Here is a 14236-nt window from a genome sequence, read left to right as displayed (position 1 = left end):
AGTAGCACAAAAGACGTTTGGTGCTACAGAGTCACTCCAGGGCATGGCATGACTAGAAGGGCTGTTTAACGCGCAGGGAGGCTGGATGTATGAGGACCCATCTGTAATTTTACAGTGCTATTTATTCGATATTTTCAAAATATTTTCACACAATGGAATATATGTTTAAATTACTGGAAATTTAATTTAACATGCAAATTATTGGTGACAAAAAAAAAATCTATACAGTGCACAATATTAGTAAGTGGCTACAAGTACAAGTTAATCACACTGGCACCTAAAAAATTTCAGAGTCACTGTAGAAACATTACACTCTTGTACAACGATTTTATTGTTTGCTTAAAAATTCATATCAGATATGAGCAACATGAGCTTTCTATAAAGGCTTTCACTTCATTAGTAAGATCAGTCAGATCTGAATTTGAATGAATTAAAACTAAGGCATCTGAGATGATAACTTATACCTTGTCCCATAGTTACTCACACTCCGTGTTCACATAGGCCAGAGACGCACTGGAAATAGGGCAGGGTTAGCATAAATATATGTTCGGAACCCAGTAGGTTATACAGACTGTAGTGGTAGATGTCAAGTTCTGGATTAGTAAAGAAAAAAAACAATGTGCAGTGCAAATAATCTGTTGGCAAGATCCTATGGTTCTATCAGAGGGAGGTATCTCAGGGTGGAGAAGGCCTTTTCATTCTTCTATTTCTCCTTCGTTTCTTTTTTAGACATTCTAGAAGAGAGAATATTTTAGGGACAACGATACTAACAAAGTATACCAGGATCATTTGCATAGGACTGCTAGAGCATATAAGAGGACCAAATTTAAAATTAAAGCCATGAACACAGGAATAATGAATAATTATTTATATTCATTAATAAATGGCAAGTCCACAATTATTAACAGACCATCTTGTGACACTTTTTTTTTTTACAAAAATGTCCCTGCTATGTACTAACTCACTCACAGGGATAGCGGTAGCTATAACTGCTGTCCTTGTTAGTTATACATCCTTGCCTGCAGCTCAGCGAATCACTCCGTGTGGCGCGAGACGCGCATTCGCGCCTCCATGGGATTGAATGGATTGATCGAGGACACGCCATAGCGTATCGCGGTGCGTGCGATGTTTGTGGTGCGATCAGCCACAATGAACCTGGGGGTATCTGTATCCCGAGCATATCAGAGAAATTTTTCATTTTTTTTTTTTTTTAAAGACTCCTCCTAGGAATCTTTAACCGCACATGAACACAGTGTCAGTTTCCAGAGTCAGACGGAGGGTACTCCAGCAAGAATGTCTCAATAGACATAAAACAATCTGAGGATATTGTAAACCAATGGGGCCAAACTCCAAAAATACGAGTTATTGTAGACTTACCTTTTTCTTCGAAGTCCATAGGGTCCACAGGGATAATGTGGTTGGAGTAATCAAGGAACCAAACAGCTAAGCTGTTAACTCCCAGGATGCCCCAGGTCTTCCTCCACATACACCCCACCCCCCGGCCACAGGCATTAATTTTTATAAACAAGCCCAAGGCAAGAGAAGGACAGAGGAGAAGGAAGAACAACCGTACACCAGAAACACTAATAGAAAAAAAAAGGGAATCCGCGACCGAAAGAAAAATTACCCAATGCAACCAGGTGCGTCAGAGTGGGTGCCCTGTGGACTACGAAGAAAATGAGATAAAGGCAAGTCTACCATAACTCTTATTTTCTTCTTCAGGTCCATAGGGATCCACAGGGATACCATGGGGATGTCCTAAAGTAGTTCCCCTAAGGGTGGGGACGCTCCTGAGCAGAAAGGAGAACCCGCCACCCAAAGGAAGCATCCTGAGAGGCAAAAGTATCAAAGGCGTAGAGCCTAAGAAAAGTGTGGACAGAAGACCACGTGGCTGCCTTGAACAATTGCTCTCCAGAGGCACCACGACGAAACACCCACGATGGTCCCATAGACCGGGGAGAATGTGCCGTCGCCGTGTTTGGAACAGAGAGATCAGCCTACGTGCAGGCCTGAGAGATACTCATACGTAACCATCGAGCCAGTTTGTCAGCTAGCCTTCCTCATTTGTGAATACCATATAACAAAAAGAGAGTCTGATTTTCTAAGAGTGTACCATCAACATAGATACGGAGAGCACGATCCACATCCAGGGAGGCTTCATCTACAGAAAGGTCTGAAGACTGAAAAGCTGGAACCACAATCTCTTCATTCACATGAAAACGGGACACTACCTTTGGAAGGTAACCCGTCCCTGAACAGAGAACAGCACTATTCTGGTGAAAAATCAAAAAGGTGAAGCGACGAGAGCGCTGCCAAGTCAGAGACACTGCGTGCAGAAGAGATAGTGAGGAGAAAAAGGTATATTTGCTGTCAACCATTTCAAATCTACTGAGTCCAGTGGTTCAAATTGGGGAACCTGGAGCCCCTTGAGAACAAAAGGACAAATCCCACAGTGCCCCCCAATGCGACAAAGGGTGGCTGAACTCTGAGAACACCCTGTAAAATAGTTCTAACATCCGGCAAAGAAGCAATCAGTCGCTGGAAGCAAACTGACAACACAGAAATCTGGGCCTGATTCAGACCCGGTCGCAAGCTCTGAGCACACTCAACCGAGTCTATGGTGGCCCACAGCACATGCGCACGACGGAGACAGCTCAGTCGTGCACATGCGCGAGACTCGGCTAGCGACGGGCAATCTGTCGCTCCGGGTCTCGCACCAAAGGGGGCGAGCTGTCGATGTTGAGTGACAGCTCGCCCCGTTTGGTGGGCGGGCCGGGGGGGGGGGGGGGGGTGGATGCCCAAATGGAGGCGTTGACGTTTGGGGGCAGCCCCACTGACATCACGAAAGCTCTCTGGGGCTTGTGATGAACGAGACCCCACCACAAGGGTCTCGTCGCAAGCCCGATGACCATCGCGACCATCACCATGGCTGCTCGCTATAGCTGTGGGTGGTCACCCACAGCTATGCGAGCGACCGGGAGGCCGCTCCTAATAAAAAAAAAAAAAAAAAAACAGTGTCTGCCCTGATTCAGAGCGAGCGCTCGCCCGCCTGGCCACCTGTACTCTCAAGGTGGCCAGGCGGAGACAGAGGTCTAACCCAGCCAGGAGAAAAGCAAATACCTGGGAAACCCTAAAAACCTTAAGGTCATACTTTCTGTGGGAACACCATTGACCAAAAGAATGCCAAACTCTAACAGATGCGAGCAGAGGAAAGTTTTCGTGCCCTAAGCATCATTTGAATTACAGAGCTGGAGAAACCTTTGGCTCTTAAGATGGAAGACTCAAGAGCCACGCAGTCAAAAACAGATGGGGTAAGTCTGAATGTAGGCAGGTACCCTGCGCTAACAGATCCAGCCAAAGAGGAAACGGAACGTCTATGGATAGAATCCGTATGTCTGTGAACCAATTGCGTCTGGGCCAAGCAGGAGCTACTAGTATCAATTTTCTACCTTCCTGCTTGAATTTCCGGAGGACCCTTGGGAGGAGGGAAATTGGAGGAAAGAGATACACCAGCTTGAAATCCCATCTCACTGCCAGTGTGTCTATGAATGGTGCAGAGGGGTCTGTGGTCCTGGATCCATACCTGGGGACCTTGTGGTTGTGACGTGAGGCCATGAGGTCTGCGTCTGGTAGGCCCAATTTGTTCACAAGGAGTTGAAAACCCCCCGGGTGAAGAGCCCACTTTCCGGTGTGTATGGCCTGACTTAGGAAATACACTTCTCAGTTGAGGACTCCCGGGATGAATTTTGCCTAGATAGCCGGAAGACGACCTTCTACCCAAATCAGAATGTTTTTCATGGCTGCATGACTGTGTGCCTCCTTGATGATTGAGATAGGCTACTGTGTTCGAGTTGTCGGACCGGGCCTGGACCGCCCTGCCCTGGAGCAGGTCCTGTGCCATGTTAAGGGCTTTGTATACTGCTCAAAGCTCCAGAATGTTTATGGGAAGATGACTTTCCTGATTTGTCAATCTTCCCTGAAAGGTGTAATGACCTGTCACCGCCCCCCAATTCGCAAAGACTGGCATTTGTGGTGAGAAGCACCCAATTTGGAATCCAGAATTGGCAACCTTTGTCCAGATGAAACCTTTTGTAGCCACCAAGAGAGAGAGACGGACCTCTAGAGTGAGAAGGATCCTCTGGGACCGTATTAGATTATACTGTCCGTTCCAACGGGAGAAAATCAATTGCTGCAGAGGTCTGGAGTGAAACGGAGCATATTCCACCATGTCGAAGGTGGATACCATTGACCCAAAGACATGCATCGCTGATAGAATGGATACCCATCGATTGCGTACTCACAATGATAGCGCCTCAAACTTGTCCCTTGGCAAAAACACCCTTGGTGTCTGAGAATCCAGAAGTGCCACCAGATGTACCATCCACTGTATCGGAGAAAGAGGGGACTTCTTCCAATTGATGATACACCCGTGTGTCTGTAGGCAGGCAATGGTCAGTTGGAGATGGTGTTGTAAAACAGCTGGAGACTGTGCCAATATCAGAAGGTCATCCAGGTATGGAAGTATTCTGATTCCCTAATGACTGAGGTAGGCAGTCATAACCGACATTATTTTGGTGAAGACCTGAGGGGCCGTTGATAGACCATAGGGCAGTGCCTGAAATCGGTAATGTTGTTGCAGAACAGCAAACTTTAGAAATTGTTGGTGGGATGGCGTAATAGGTACAAGCAGATACGAATACTGTATGTCCAGGGAAGCCATAAAATCACCAGGCTCCATTGCCAAAATCACTGATCGAAGAGTCTCCATACGGTACTTGGGTACACGGATAATCTTTATGTCCCACCAAATAACAGCCTGGCGCTAATAAACTACAATAGAATAATAGACCACAGCTGCAAACACCTATGGGTCTGTGTAAAGCCAATAAAAAATCACCTGCTGATGATCCCAAACAAAGATAATACACAAATGGTGTTGCGCTAATTGGATTTGTAATTACAAATAAATACTTAATGTGGCAGAAATGAATTCAAGACACCAAATAAATCTACCATGAATTTATTTAATAAATACACAATAAGCATATCAGTAATGGTATACAAATGACATAACAATCACCTTAATATTGTAAAAGTCTGTACAGACTATCATATATTACCATGGAACCTCTTGATTCCTAATAGAAACCTGCATAACTGACAGGTTTACTAAAGAAAACCTAAAAATATAAAAATATTGTATATTGCATGTAAACTGTGACCAATCTTAATCTGACAGTTCTCACCCGATCAAAATCCACGTATGAGAGTCCTAATAACCCCTTTGATTTAACCCCTTTGATTTTACCTCCGGGTTTTGACAAGGGGTAGCGCTGGAATGTTTTCCAAAGGTGTAAACAGTACAATGTTATTTAGGAAACACGGACTCCATTCTAATTCGTAGCGCACATATAATCCACCTATATATCCTGAAGAGGTGTAGCGGTTATTGGTATCTCCTACCGCCTGGCCAATGGACAAGGTTATCCTCTGACGGGGAAATCCAGAGGCTGTAATATGGTCAACACATGACCGCCTGGTTATCTCTCACCGTCTTGAATCCAGCCAGCGGGCACCGTCACTGCAATGTGTAGCGCTTATGGCTCTCCGTGGAAAATAAACGGGTATCCAAAGTCAGCAAAACGACTGTCACTTGATGAAACTCCTCTAACTAGTTTCGCTTCCATTACATGAAGCTTTATCAAAAAGCATGCTCTTTGATAAAGCTTCATGTAGTGGAAGCGAAACTAATTAGAGGATTTTCATCAAGTGACACAGGGGCCTCAACCTCCTGTTTCCCTTTACCTTTAGACATATCAATTATAAAGGTAATAATGCTATGCAATGTGACAGCCTTCGCAAATAACTAGTAAATGTGAAGTACAGAGAAAAAAAACCCACCTACCTGTATCAGAGGGATGAGGAGAAAAAAAAAAAACCGTGATAGTTGTAACTGACAGTCAGAAATAAAAAGCATTATTAACACAGCAGCTGCCAAAAAGTCACATACAATGCATATGTAAATTAGTTGCAATGGACCCTAAATCAACTACTCAAACTTGGTAGGAAATAGAGCACTATATACCAGACTTAAAGGAGAGGTATACAGGGAGACTGACCCAAAACCTCCTGAGACCCAACCGCTTCAGCAGAGAACAGATAGTGGACTGTGAGCATCTCATATACACGAGGAGGGTAGGAGGAGCGACCCAGATGCGGGAAAACCTTTGATGGATCTGCGTCTGGGGATAGCCTACCTCCCCTAAGCTGCATCAACCGGCCGGGTATGCTGGCCTCATGGCAGAAGCGTCTGCTGCCGATCCCCGGCGTCACACAATAAGGGCCTGGTGGTCTAGTGAGGGAGCGGACGACCCCGGGCCCTCACTACAGCGGCTTCAAGTGCCGGAAGCAAGGACATCCGCAAGCTAATCCCTGTAAGCGAGGAATCGCCTTATCTGACATATCCATGCACCTGGTTGCAGTCCGGGTCCCAGCTTCGTCACTAGCAAGCTCTGCCATGACCCATGACCTTTAAAAAGTGCATCTTGAAGCCTGCCACATCAAATGAAAAAACTGTATGCCTGTGGCCGGGGTATATGTGGAGGAGGACCTGGGGCATTCTCTGACCTATAAGCTTAACCGTTTGGTGTATGGATCACTCGAACCACATTATCCCCATAGTATCCATGTGAATCCCTATGGACCCTGAGGAAAAAAAGTGAAGTTGGTACAGTTTATAATGGGGACTGCAATCTGCAGCACTAATTAGCCATCTGCCGGAAATTTCAGTGGGAATAGATAAAATTATGCAAAAACTTCTGTATCGGCAAAATTTTATGAAAAATTAGATTGATATATAGCCCCTTAGCCTTTATATTCTATTTACATTATGTTTCGTAATATTTTGGTGAAGAAAATGTCTAGTGGCAGAACTACCACCCCAAGCTAGAATATTTGCAGCAGGGAGAAGTCTCTTCTGGGAATTCACAGGTTGGACCCATTAGCAATATACCCTCAGAACTTACTTGTACTTGATCAGCCGCGTGCCTTGAATGAGTTGTGCTCCTTCATTAGTAAAGTGACATGCAAACAGTAGCCAGTTCCTGGGCTGCACTTTGTAAGCAAACCTCATAAAAAGCAGTGAATAGCAGGTGAGGGCTGAAAAATATAGAAAAAAAAATTGGTACCAATTAATAAATTAGACATATGTAGAAATCATCCTTAAGTTCATCATTCAGATCCACACAAAAGACCTTTAAATTAATGTAATACAGCCTATATTAGTAATTGTGTAGATGCACATAGCATGTCACACTTATGGTGCATACACACGGACAATCAACGATAACGTTGTACGATCGATATTGAGCATCCAGCACACCATGAACCCATCAACGATGGCCAACAACCCGCGTTCAACGATCGCGGGTCCCTATAGTAACCTGATCGATATCGACCAGGTTGGCTTGCATGCACGGGCGATGGACGATATCGTTATCGTCCATACAGCCCGGGCATCGCAGGTCGTTGGCCACCGAAAAATGCACAATATGAACAATATCATTCATATCGTCCATTTTAATCTTACCGTGTTTATGCACTATTACTGTAAACATATAATTGTGTCATTTTATATATGTACAGCATCTAACAAATAGTGATACAACCATTTTATTATATCCAGCAATAAATGAGAAAATGAACCTTGATCTTTTCAAAATAAGAAGGGCAGAGAGCAGCAGCTCTCACTCTCTACCAACTAAAATATTTACTGCGGAGTCTATATCGACAACCTTGCACAGTACAAACTGGATTATTCTCAAATTTCACTGTGTTATGCTGCTCTTAAAAAGATACATATGGGTTTTTATATAGTCTCCAGTTAGACTTCTTTGTTCTCTGTCTAAAGTACCACTTTTTGCCTTGCTTTCCCCCGTCAGCAGAAATAGCACTCTATAGGATAGTACTTTTGCCATTACATATACATATGTAGCGTTCCCGCAAGGCTGTTTCAGCGGGGCGCGGCGCCCTGCCCTCTTTCTGGGCGGCAAAAAGCGCCCTGCCTTAACAGCTTGCGGGAACTGTCTTCACCCGCGGGTCGCAGTGTCCAGCGGGTGAAGAAATGTGCGGTGACCCGGTCACCGCCGGAGAATAGACGCTGGGCGCATGCGCCCGGCATCTATTCTCCCTGTCTGCAGGGCTTCTTTAAGCAATGATCCTTCATATGGTAATGTTGCCAATATTTATGGAATGCCCATCTGCTGAACAAGAACACAGCCACATTTTTTTTCCTTTAAAATATTGCCATCCTTTATCCATTGCATTTTTAAATGAAGCTTCATCCTCTAGGACAGTGTTTCCCAAAATCATTCCTCAGGACGCGCTAATAATGCATGTTTTCCAAGTATCCTCACACAGGTGAAAAAAAATTAGCTCCACCTGTGAATCTTTTAAAATGTGTCAGCCAGTAACGTACAAATCTGTGTGCCAACTAGGAAAAATGGAAGCCATGCACTGTTAGTGCCCCCTGAGGTATGAGTTGGAAATCACTGATCTAGAGGAATGGTTGTTCTAGACATCAATTCCTCAACCGAGCACCTACTCTGGGTACTACAAACAAGTAAAGACATTTTTTGTCCTTCACAGGATACATGCATTCAATTCTAGCAAGGCTTTCTTGCCACTTATCCAAATGCTGCCATTCTAGAATCACAATTTATTTAATGATTTTGTGTACAGGAAAGACACTACCTCTTTTTGATCTATCCTCAAACAGGTCCTGTTCTAAAATCTTCTCCAATATCACACTCTGAGGAAGATACTTATAATATATATATTTTTTTTTTCATCCATTTCATAAGCTCCTGAAGCTGGCTAGACTGCCGACTAGGAAAAAGATCACAGGCTGCGTGCACATCTACAGTAGTAGTTAGCTGCATCTTTTTGACAACTTCTCCTTCGATACCACTACTGCAGGCACATCGTAGAAAGATATGCCAGCATCTTAATATTTTGCACTAATCCAATCGTCCACACAAGCACCCATTGTAATGAGTGCTTACCTTGCTTGGGCGCTGACAGGATTTAGGGGAAAAGGCTCTTGTCCATTTTGTTCATCAGGATCACAGAAATCAGCTCTGAAATCCACGGAGCCAAAGGAAACTCCTTTCCGGTGTGCAGTCCCATCTTTAATGACTTCTACCAGTATGGCGGGCATGCGCAGAACCACCTTTAAAAGCATCCTAGTCTACCGACATCGGACCTCTCCTGAGTGCAGCTGTGTACTACCGATAACTCCAATGTTGCAGCCAGGTCTGATGGGGCAACAACTTTTTCCCCACAGGGCACCATTATTGAATGGCCTGATTCATAACCACACAGGATGGCATGCCACACAGGTCACACACAAAGATTTTATCCAGGCAAAACCAGCACTTTCAGGTATCGCCTGATCACTTATTAGTGATACCCCATGGGTGCCACCCCGCCACAGACTGCAGCTCCAGATAGCACATCGTAGGGCAGAAAATCTAAGGTAAGTCTTATAGAGAACACAAATAAACTTCTGTACTCTACTGCTGAGTAAAGCAGGAAAAAGGACAAGGGAGGGCACAGGAGGAGCTAGGTTATATGCACCAAGGGATGGTCCCCGTGGAAAAATTTCCTGTCTACAACTAAGGGAATGTGTTACTAACCCAGAGTAACGGCTGCCATGGAGGAGTGAAGAAGAAAGAGGTTTCATAAAATCTGTGGAAGCTTTAACATTTACTACTTAATAGTAGTGACTGCCTGTTGCAGGAACCTGGAGCTTATCTGCACATTGCAGGTAGTGTAGCAGATTCCAGTTGCAACACTGTCTGTACACTATAAGCACTCCATATTCCTGCAGTAGATATACTCTCAGCACAATAGCACAAGTAAAGCTGGCCACAGACATAGCGATCAGCACACGATGAGCTGATGTGTACGATTTCCCTTTAAACTCTCCCCGGCAGCTCTGCACACGATTTGGTGTCCGATCTTCAAACGATCTCTCCTGCATCCAGACTTTCACAGTGCATCGTGTCCTAGATTGTCAGATCTGCCCTACTGCATGGCAGATCTGACGATGCGATGTGCGACCAGCGGGGACGCACATCGCATCGTGAGTGGGGACTCACGATTTACTCTCAATTTGGCCATATTTTACACGATCTGTCGTTCCAATGTGTCGGAATCAGCCAGATCGGGGAAAATATCGCTATGTGTGTGGCCAGCATAAGCCACTGACTACATTTACATACCAAACTGTGGTTCCAACAAACAAACAAAAAAATTATATTACATGAGGAAGATACAGGATGGAGTTTGTATCTATTCTAGAGATCGTACTAATAAACGCATTGACTTTTCAGACATGTAAATCATTAGTGAACTTTTTGCACAACCTTTATATGTTGCTATTTTCTGCTCAGCCAACACAAATAAAATAAAGACAGTTTGTTTTAAATATAAAAATAGTGGGTTTAGAGACATTGCTAGATAACTGGTCATATATTGCTAAACAACTGTCCACATGTTCCTTTTGTTACCTAATGAAAAATTAGATTGATCCTTTTACAGGTACAGTGCTGGTGCCTCTCTAAATAGGGACATAAAACATTTAGGTGGCGATATCCCTATATTCCTTCAAGTTCAATAAGAGATGTTTTGGACTTATTAATTAATAGAAGCTCTTACCAAATGTCATACGGCCACTAATGATTTCAGGCGATTTTTTCATGTCATTGATAGCAGCAATTGGGAGTCCCCAGTTAGCCACTGGTCCCCAGAAGTGCTGGAAAGGAGTAATACTATTTTAAATATCAGAAATGGAATCAAGAAGTATTATTTTATTGAAAAACATAAAACACAACTACAGGAAAACAAAACAAAAAAAGCCTAGGTAAGCACATACCTTGCTTCTTAGGGGGTCTATTCACTATATAGATCGCACCATAATGATGTAATATATAGCTGGTCTAAGTAGCAATTCATGTATACTTGCCTATCCTGCGATGTGATCTGGTATCCAGGGTTCCAGCGATGCAAATCTTCTCCTGCGGTCCTCTGCATTCGGTAAACCTCTCCCCTTTGGCGCATTGCGCCGGGGCTTCTTGCTACGGAGCTGCGGTGACCGCGAGTTGTTGGGCTGTGCGATGGGGTAGCGAGGAGGAGCGGGCAGGCAGCAGAGGTGATCCACCATATGCATATGCCAGGTCACCTAACTATAGCCGAGGTGGATGTTGTGGGAGGGGGCACTGGGAGCCAGAAAGAGGTGACCCACCTTACTAATATATAGCAGCCGGTCACTGCGGGGACAGATTGGGCAGTAGTCAGACAAAAGAAGAGGAGACAAGACATATGCCCTGGGCTCCTCTGATTGGCTGCTGTACGTGAAGGGGCAGAGAGACCTGGGAGAAGGCAGGGAGACAGCTATCTTCACTGCTTTCTCCCCCATCGAGCATCCGTTCGCCATTCTGAAATGATGAATAGAAGATGCGAAGCAAAATGGAAAGCATACCACTCACCAAACAAAAGTTAGGCGATTCGATTCTTCCAGGGAGCGGGCGTACTGCTGGAGAAGTAATAAACTTCTCCAAGGAAACCCGCTTTGTGAACAGCAGTGAGCAGAGAAAAGCCCTGTTTACCACAAAACAGTGCTTTTCTATGCTCTATGAATGGACCTATTATAAACCTTCAACACAAACTGACTTTTTAAAATGTCATTAAGAGGCAATGAGCCTGCTTGCTATGTACAGTATATGGTGCATCTTAGCATAACCTAGTGTAAAAAGACAGTATATGCCAAAATCAAGTTCCATTACCTCTAGCCTAAGTGTAGCATGTTCAAGACACATGACTGTAATAAGCACCTTTGTGAGAAAATGCATGCTGTACAGACGTGCCCTCATATAGCTATCCCAAGTGCTCTATATGGCCCAATACACCTAGTGCGAATACCATGATGCAATCTTTTATACTGCTACTTTTTCCATTCTTGTGCAATTTTTCAACAAATTTTGCATCTTAGTTTGCAAATCGTTTACCAGATACTTAAGATTAGTTTTTATCACAAAGGGATTGTTATACAGTTCCAGAAGAATCATGATGATGCATGGCTAGGTGTACTCATATCAGACATGTCTTTCCTGTTTAATATGGATTGTTGACTATTTCCTCAACTTAGGGGCCTGATTCACTACCGTACGCAAATGAGAATATGCACGCAATCGGCCGATTGTTGCGTTCTGTGCAGGCATCACGGTACGCAAACCAGCTGTTGGGATCGGGACTGCGATTGCAGAGGGTACGTAGACCCCTCGCAAATTGACAAAAAGCACCGTTTGTTGGTGGTGACTGGGGGGTTATCGGGTGTAACGCAGGCGTGCCAGTGCGTTTGCACGCCGCTGCAGGAGCGTGCATAAATGATCCATTGTGATGCGATACGCAGTCTGAGGTCTCATAGCGTGGGTGGTGGTTAGCAATTTTTGTGTAAGGCCATGGCTTGTACAAGTGTGCGTGAGGCTGCGATGGTACTCGATTGTACCGAATGTTTTGCTATTCTGCCAAGTCTTAAGGATGTATGCAATGTAGAGCGGGCATCTTTATACATTGCTGAGTTTGCATTGCAATCACAATGGACTAGCATACCATAGCAGTTGAACTGCGTGCATATTTAGGTTAATGCTGGGCATACATAATACAATTATCTGGCCTAAATTATCGGTCGATGTGTCCGAAAGAACTGATAATGTGTGACCTGCTCGTCGGCCGCGTTGGGCAGTGTAGGGGACGGCACTCACAGGCTGTTTCAGCGGGGCAAGGCGCGGCGCCCTGCTAAAACAGCCTAGCAAGAACGCTATTACACTCACTGTGACAAACCTCACTGTGCATGGCTACAATATCTGCTGGTTTCAGGCTGTCAGACATTTTATCTGACTATGTATAACCAGCATAAGTGTTTTGGCACTGCCAAGTATCAAATTCCATGGTGCGATGACCTGGGCTACAGTATTTGGCACGATTTGAGGAAAGGTGTATGTGGACACATCTGTATGGATCTGGAGCAATACTTCTCAGAAACACTTTGGTAAAAGGGGAGGGATCCACATCAATATACAAGGCATTTTAGGAAAGTATGTGCACCTGCAAACTAATACTTTAAAAACTAGAATTAAGAATAAGAAAGAAATGTAATAAAATTCTTACTGTGCTGTAGATTTTGTATTCGATATTTTAAAAAATCCAGAAGACAATCACGGTAAGATGTGGGGAGAAAAAGAAAAAACTTATTAGCTAGCTAGAAATCTATGATATACACAGAACTAAACTCAAACATTTCTTTAGTACAATACATTATGAGATATATGCTGCATATGTTTAGTACAATACATTTGAAGTAGCTGTATTAACAACCGAAGCGGCATCAGCACACATTATGTGCGCTGATACCGCTTCTCCCCCATGTATAATTGGGGGGCTGGGCGGTAAATGACAGGGGCGCTATACGTCCCTGTCATTATCGGCGCTGCTATCTACAAGATAGCAGCGCGATATGAACGGTCAGTTCGCCCGACCCTTCTGCCTGCTGCAGCTGTCGCTATCAACAGCTGCACCCTGGCGATGCCCTATCCTCACAGCAGGGACAGTGCTGTCCCTGCTGCACGTGGGATCTCGCGATGCTGGAGAGATCCCGTGCATGCTCAGTGGAGCCGACTGGGACTAAGACAGAGCGCATCAGCAGTAGGCTGCCACGCGGTGTACTCAAGCAGGGATCGCCGTAGGGGGGAGTTATCACTCGGTGCTATGCTGCACATACAGAGATAGATAATTATGTGTCACAGCCAGGGCATTCTATGAGAAGCAGACTTAAGTTACTGTAGAAACAGGTTCCTACAGTAAGGCACCTGAGGCACTGATATACATGAAGACATGTGAGATGAGCATGTGTAGTAGGTGTGCATATGATGAATCTCATTCCCTTTAGGGACAATAGTATATTGCAAAATATGTTAATGAACATGGCTACTAAGTTTATATTGTCCCAGTTCTTCTATTGTCGGAGTTTGCATTGTGTTTAGGTGAAGTCAGCAGCTGTTTTTCCATGTCCCAAACATGTGGCTGATGGGACACACAGTGGTCTCACTTTGCAATAAATTAGCAACATTTAGTAGATTAAGGGGTAAATGTACTAAGCCTTGGAGAGATATTTAAG

General features: G+C 44.4%; 1 protein-coding gene across 1 annotated transcript; it reads right to left on the bottom strand.

The window, feature by feature from the left end:
- Positions 1 to 313: 313 nt before the first annotated feature.
- On the bottom strand, positions 314 to 13305 carry MPC1 (mitochondrial pyruvate carrier 1). The gene is made up of 4 exons (XM_088472521.1): positions 13231 to 13305; positions 10720 to 10816; positions 7026 to 7158; positions 314 to 734 (listed from the first exon to the last, which is right to left on the bottom strand). The coding sequence occupies exons 2-4, from the start codon at positions 10760 to 10762 to the stop codon at positions 704 to 706; spliced, it is 207 nt and encodes a 68-aa protein (XP_088328647.1). The 5' UTR covers positions 10763 to 10816; positions 13231 to 13305; the 3' UTR covers positions 314 to 703.
- Positions 13306 to 14236: the final 931 nt, after the last annotated feature.

This window comes from Taudactylus pleione, unplaced genomic scaffold (genome assembly GCF_031769625.1).
Source record: "Taudactylus pleione unplaced genomic scaffold, aTauple2 ptg000125l, whole genome shotgun sequence".
Classification (NCBI taxonomy): domain Eukaryota; kingdom Metazoa; phylum Chordata; class Amphibia; order Anura; family Myobatrachidae; genus Taudactylus; species Taudactylus pleione.
Note: the sequence above shows the minus strand (reverse complement) of the source record. Positions and strands in the feature narration are given on the sequence as shown.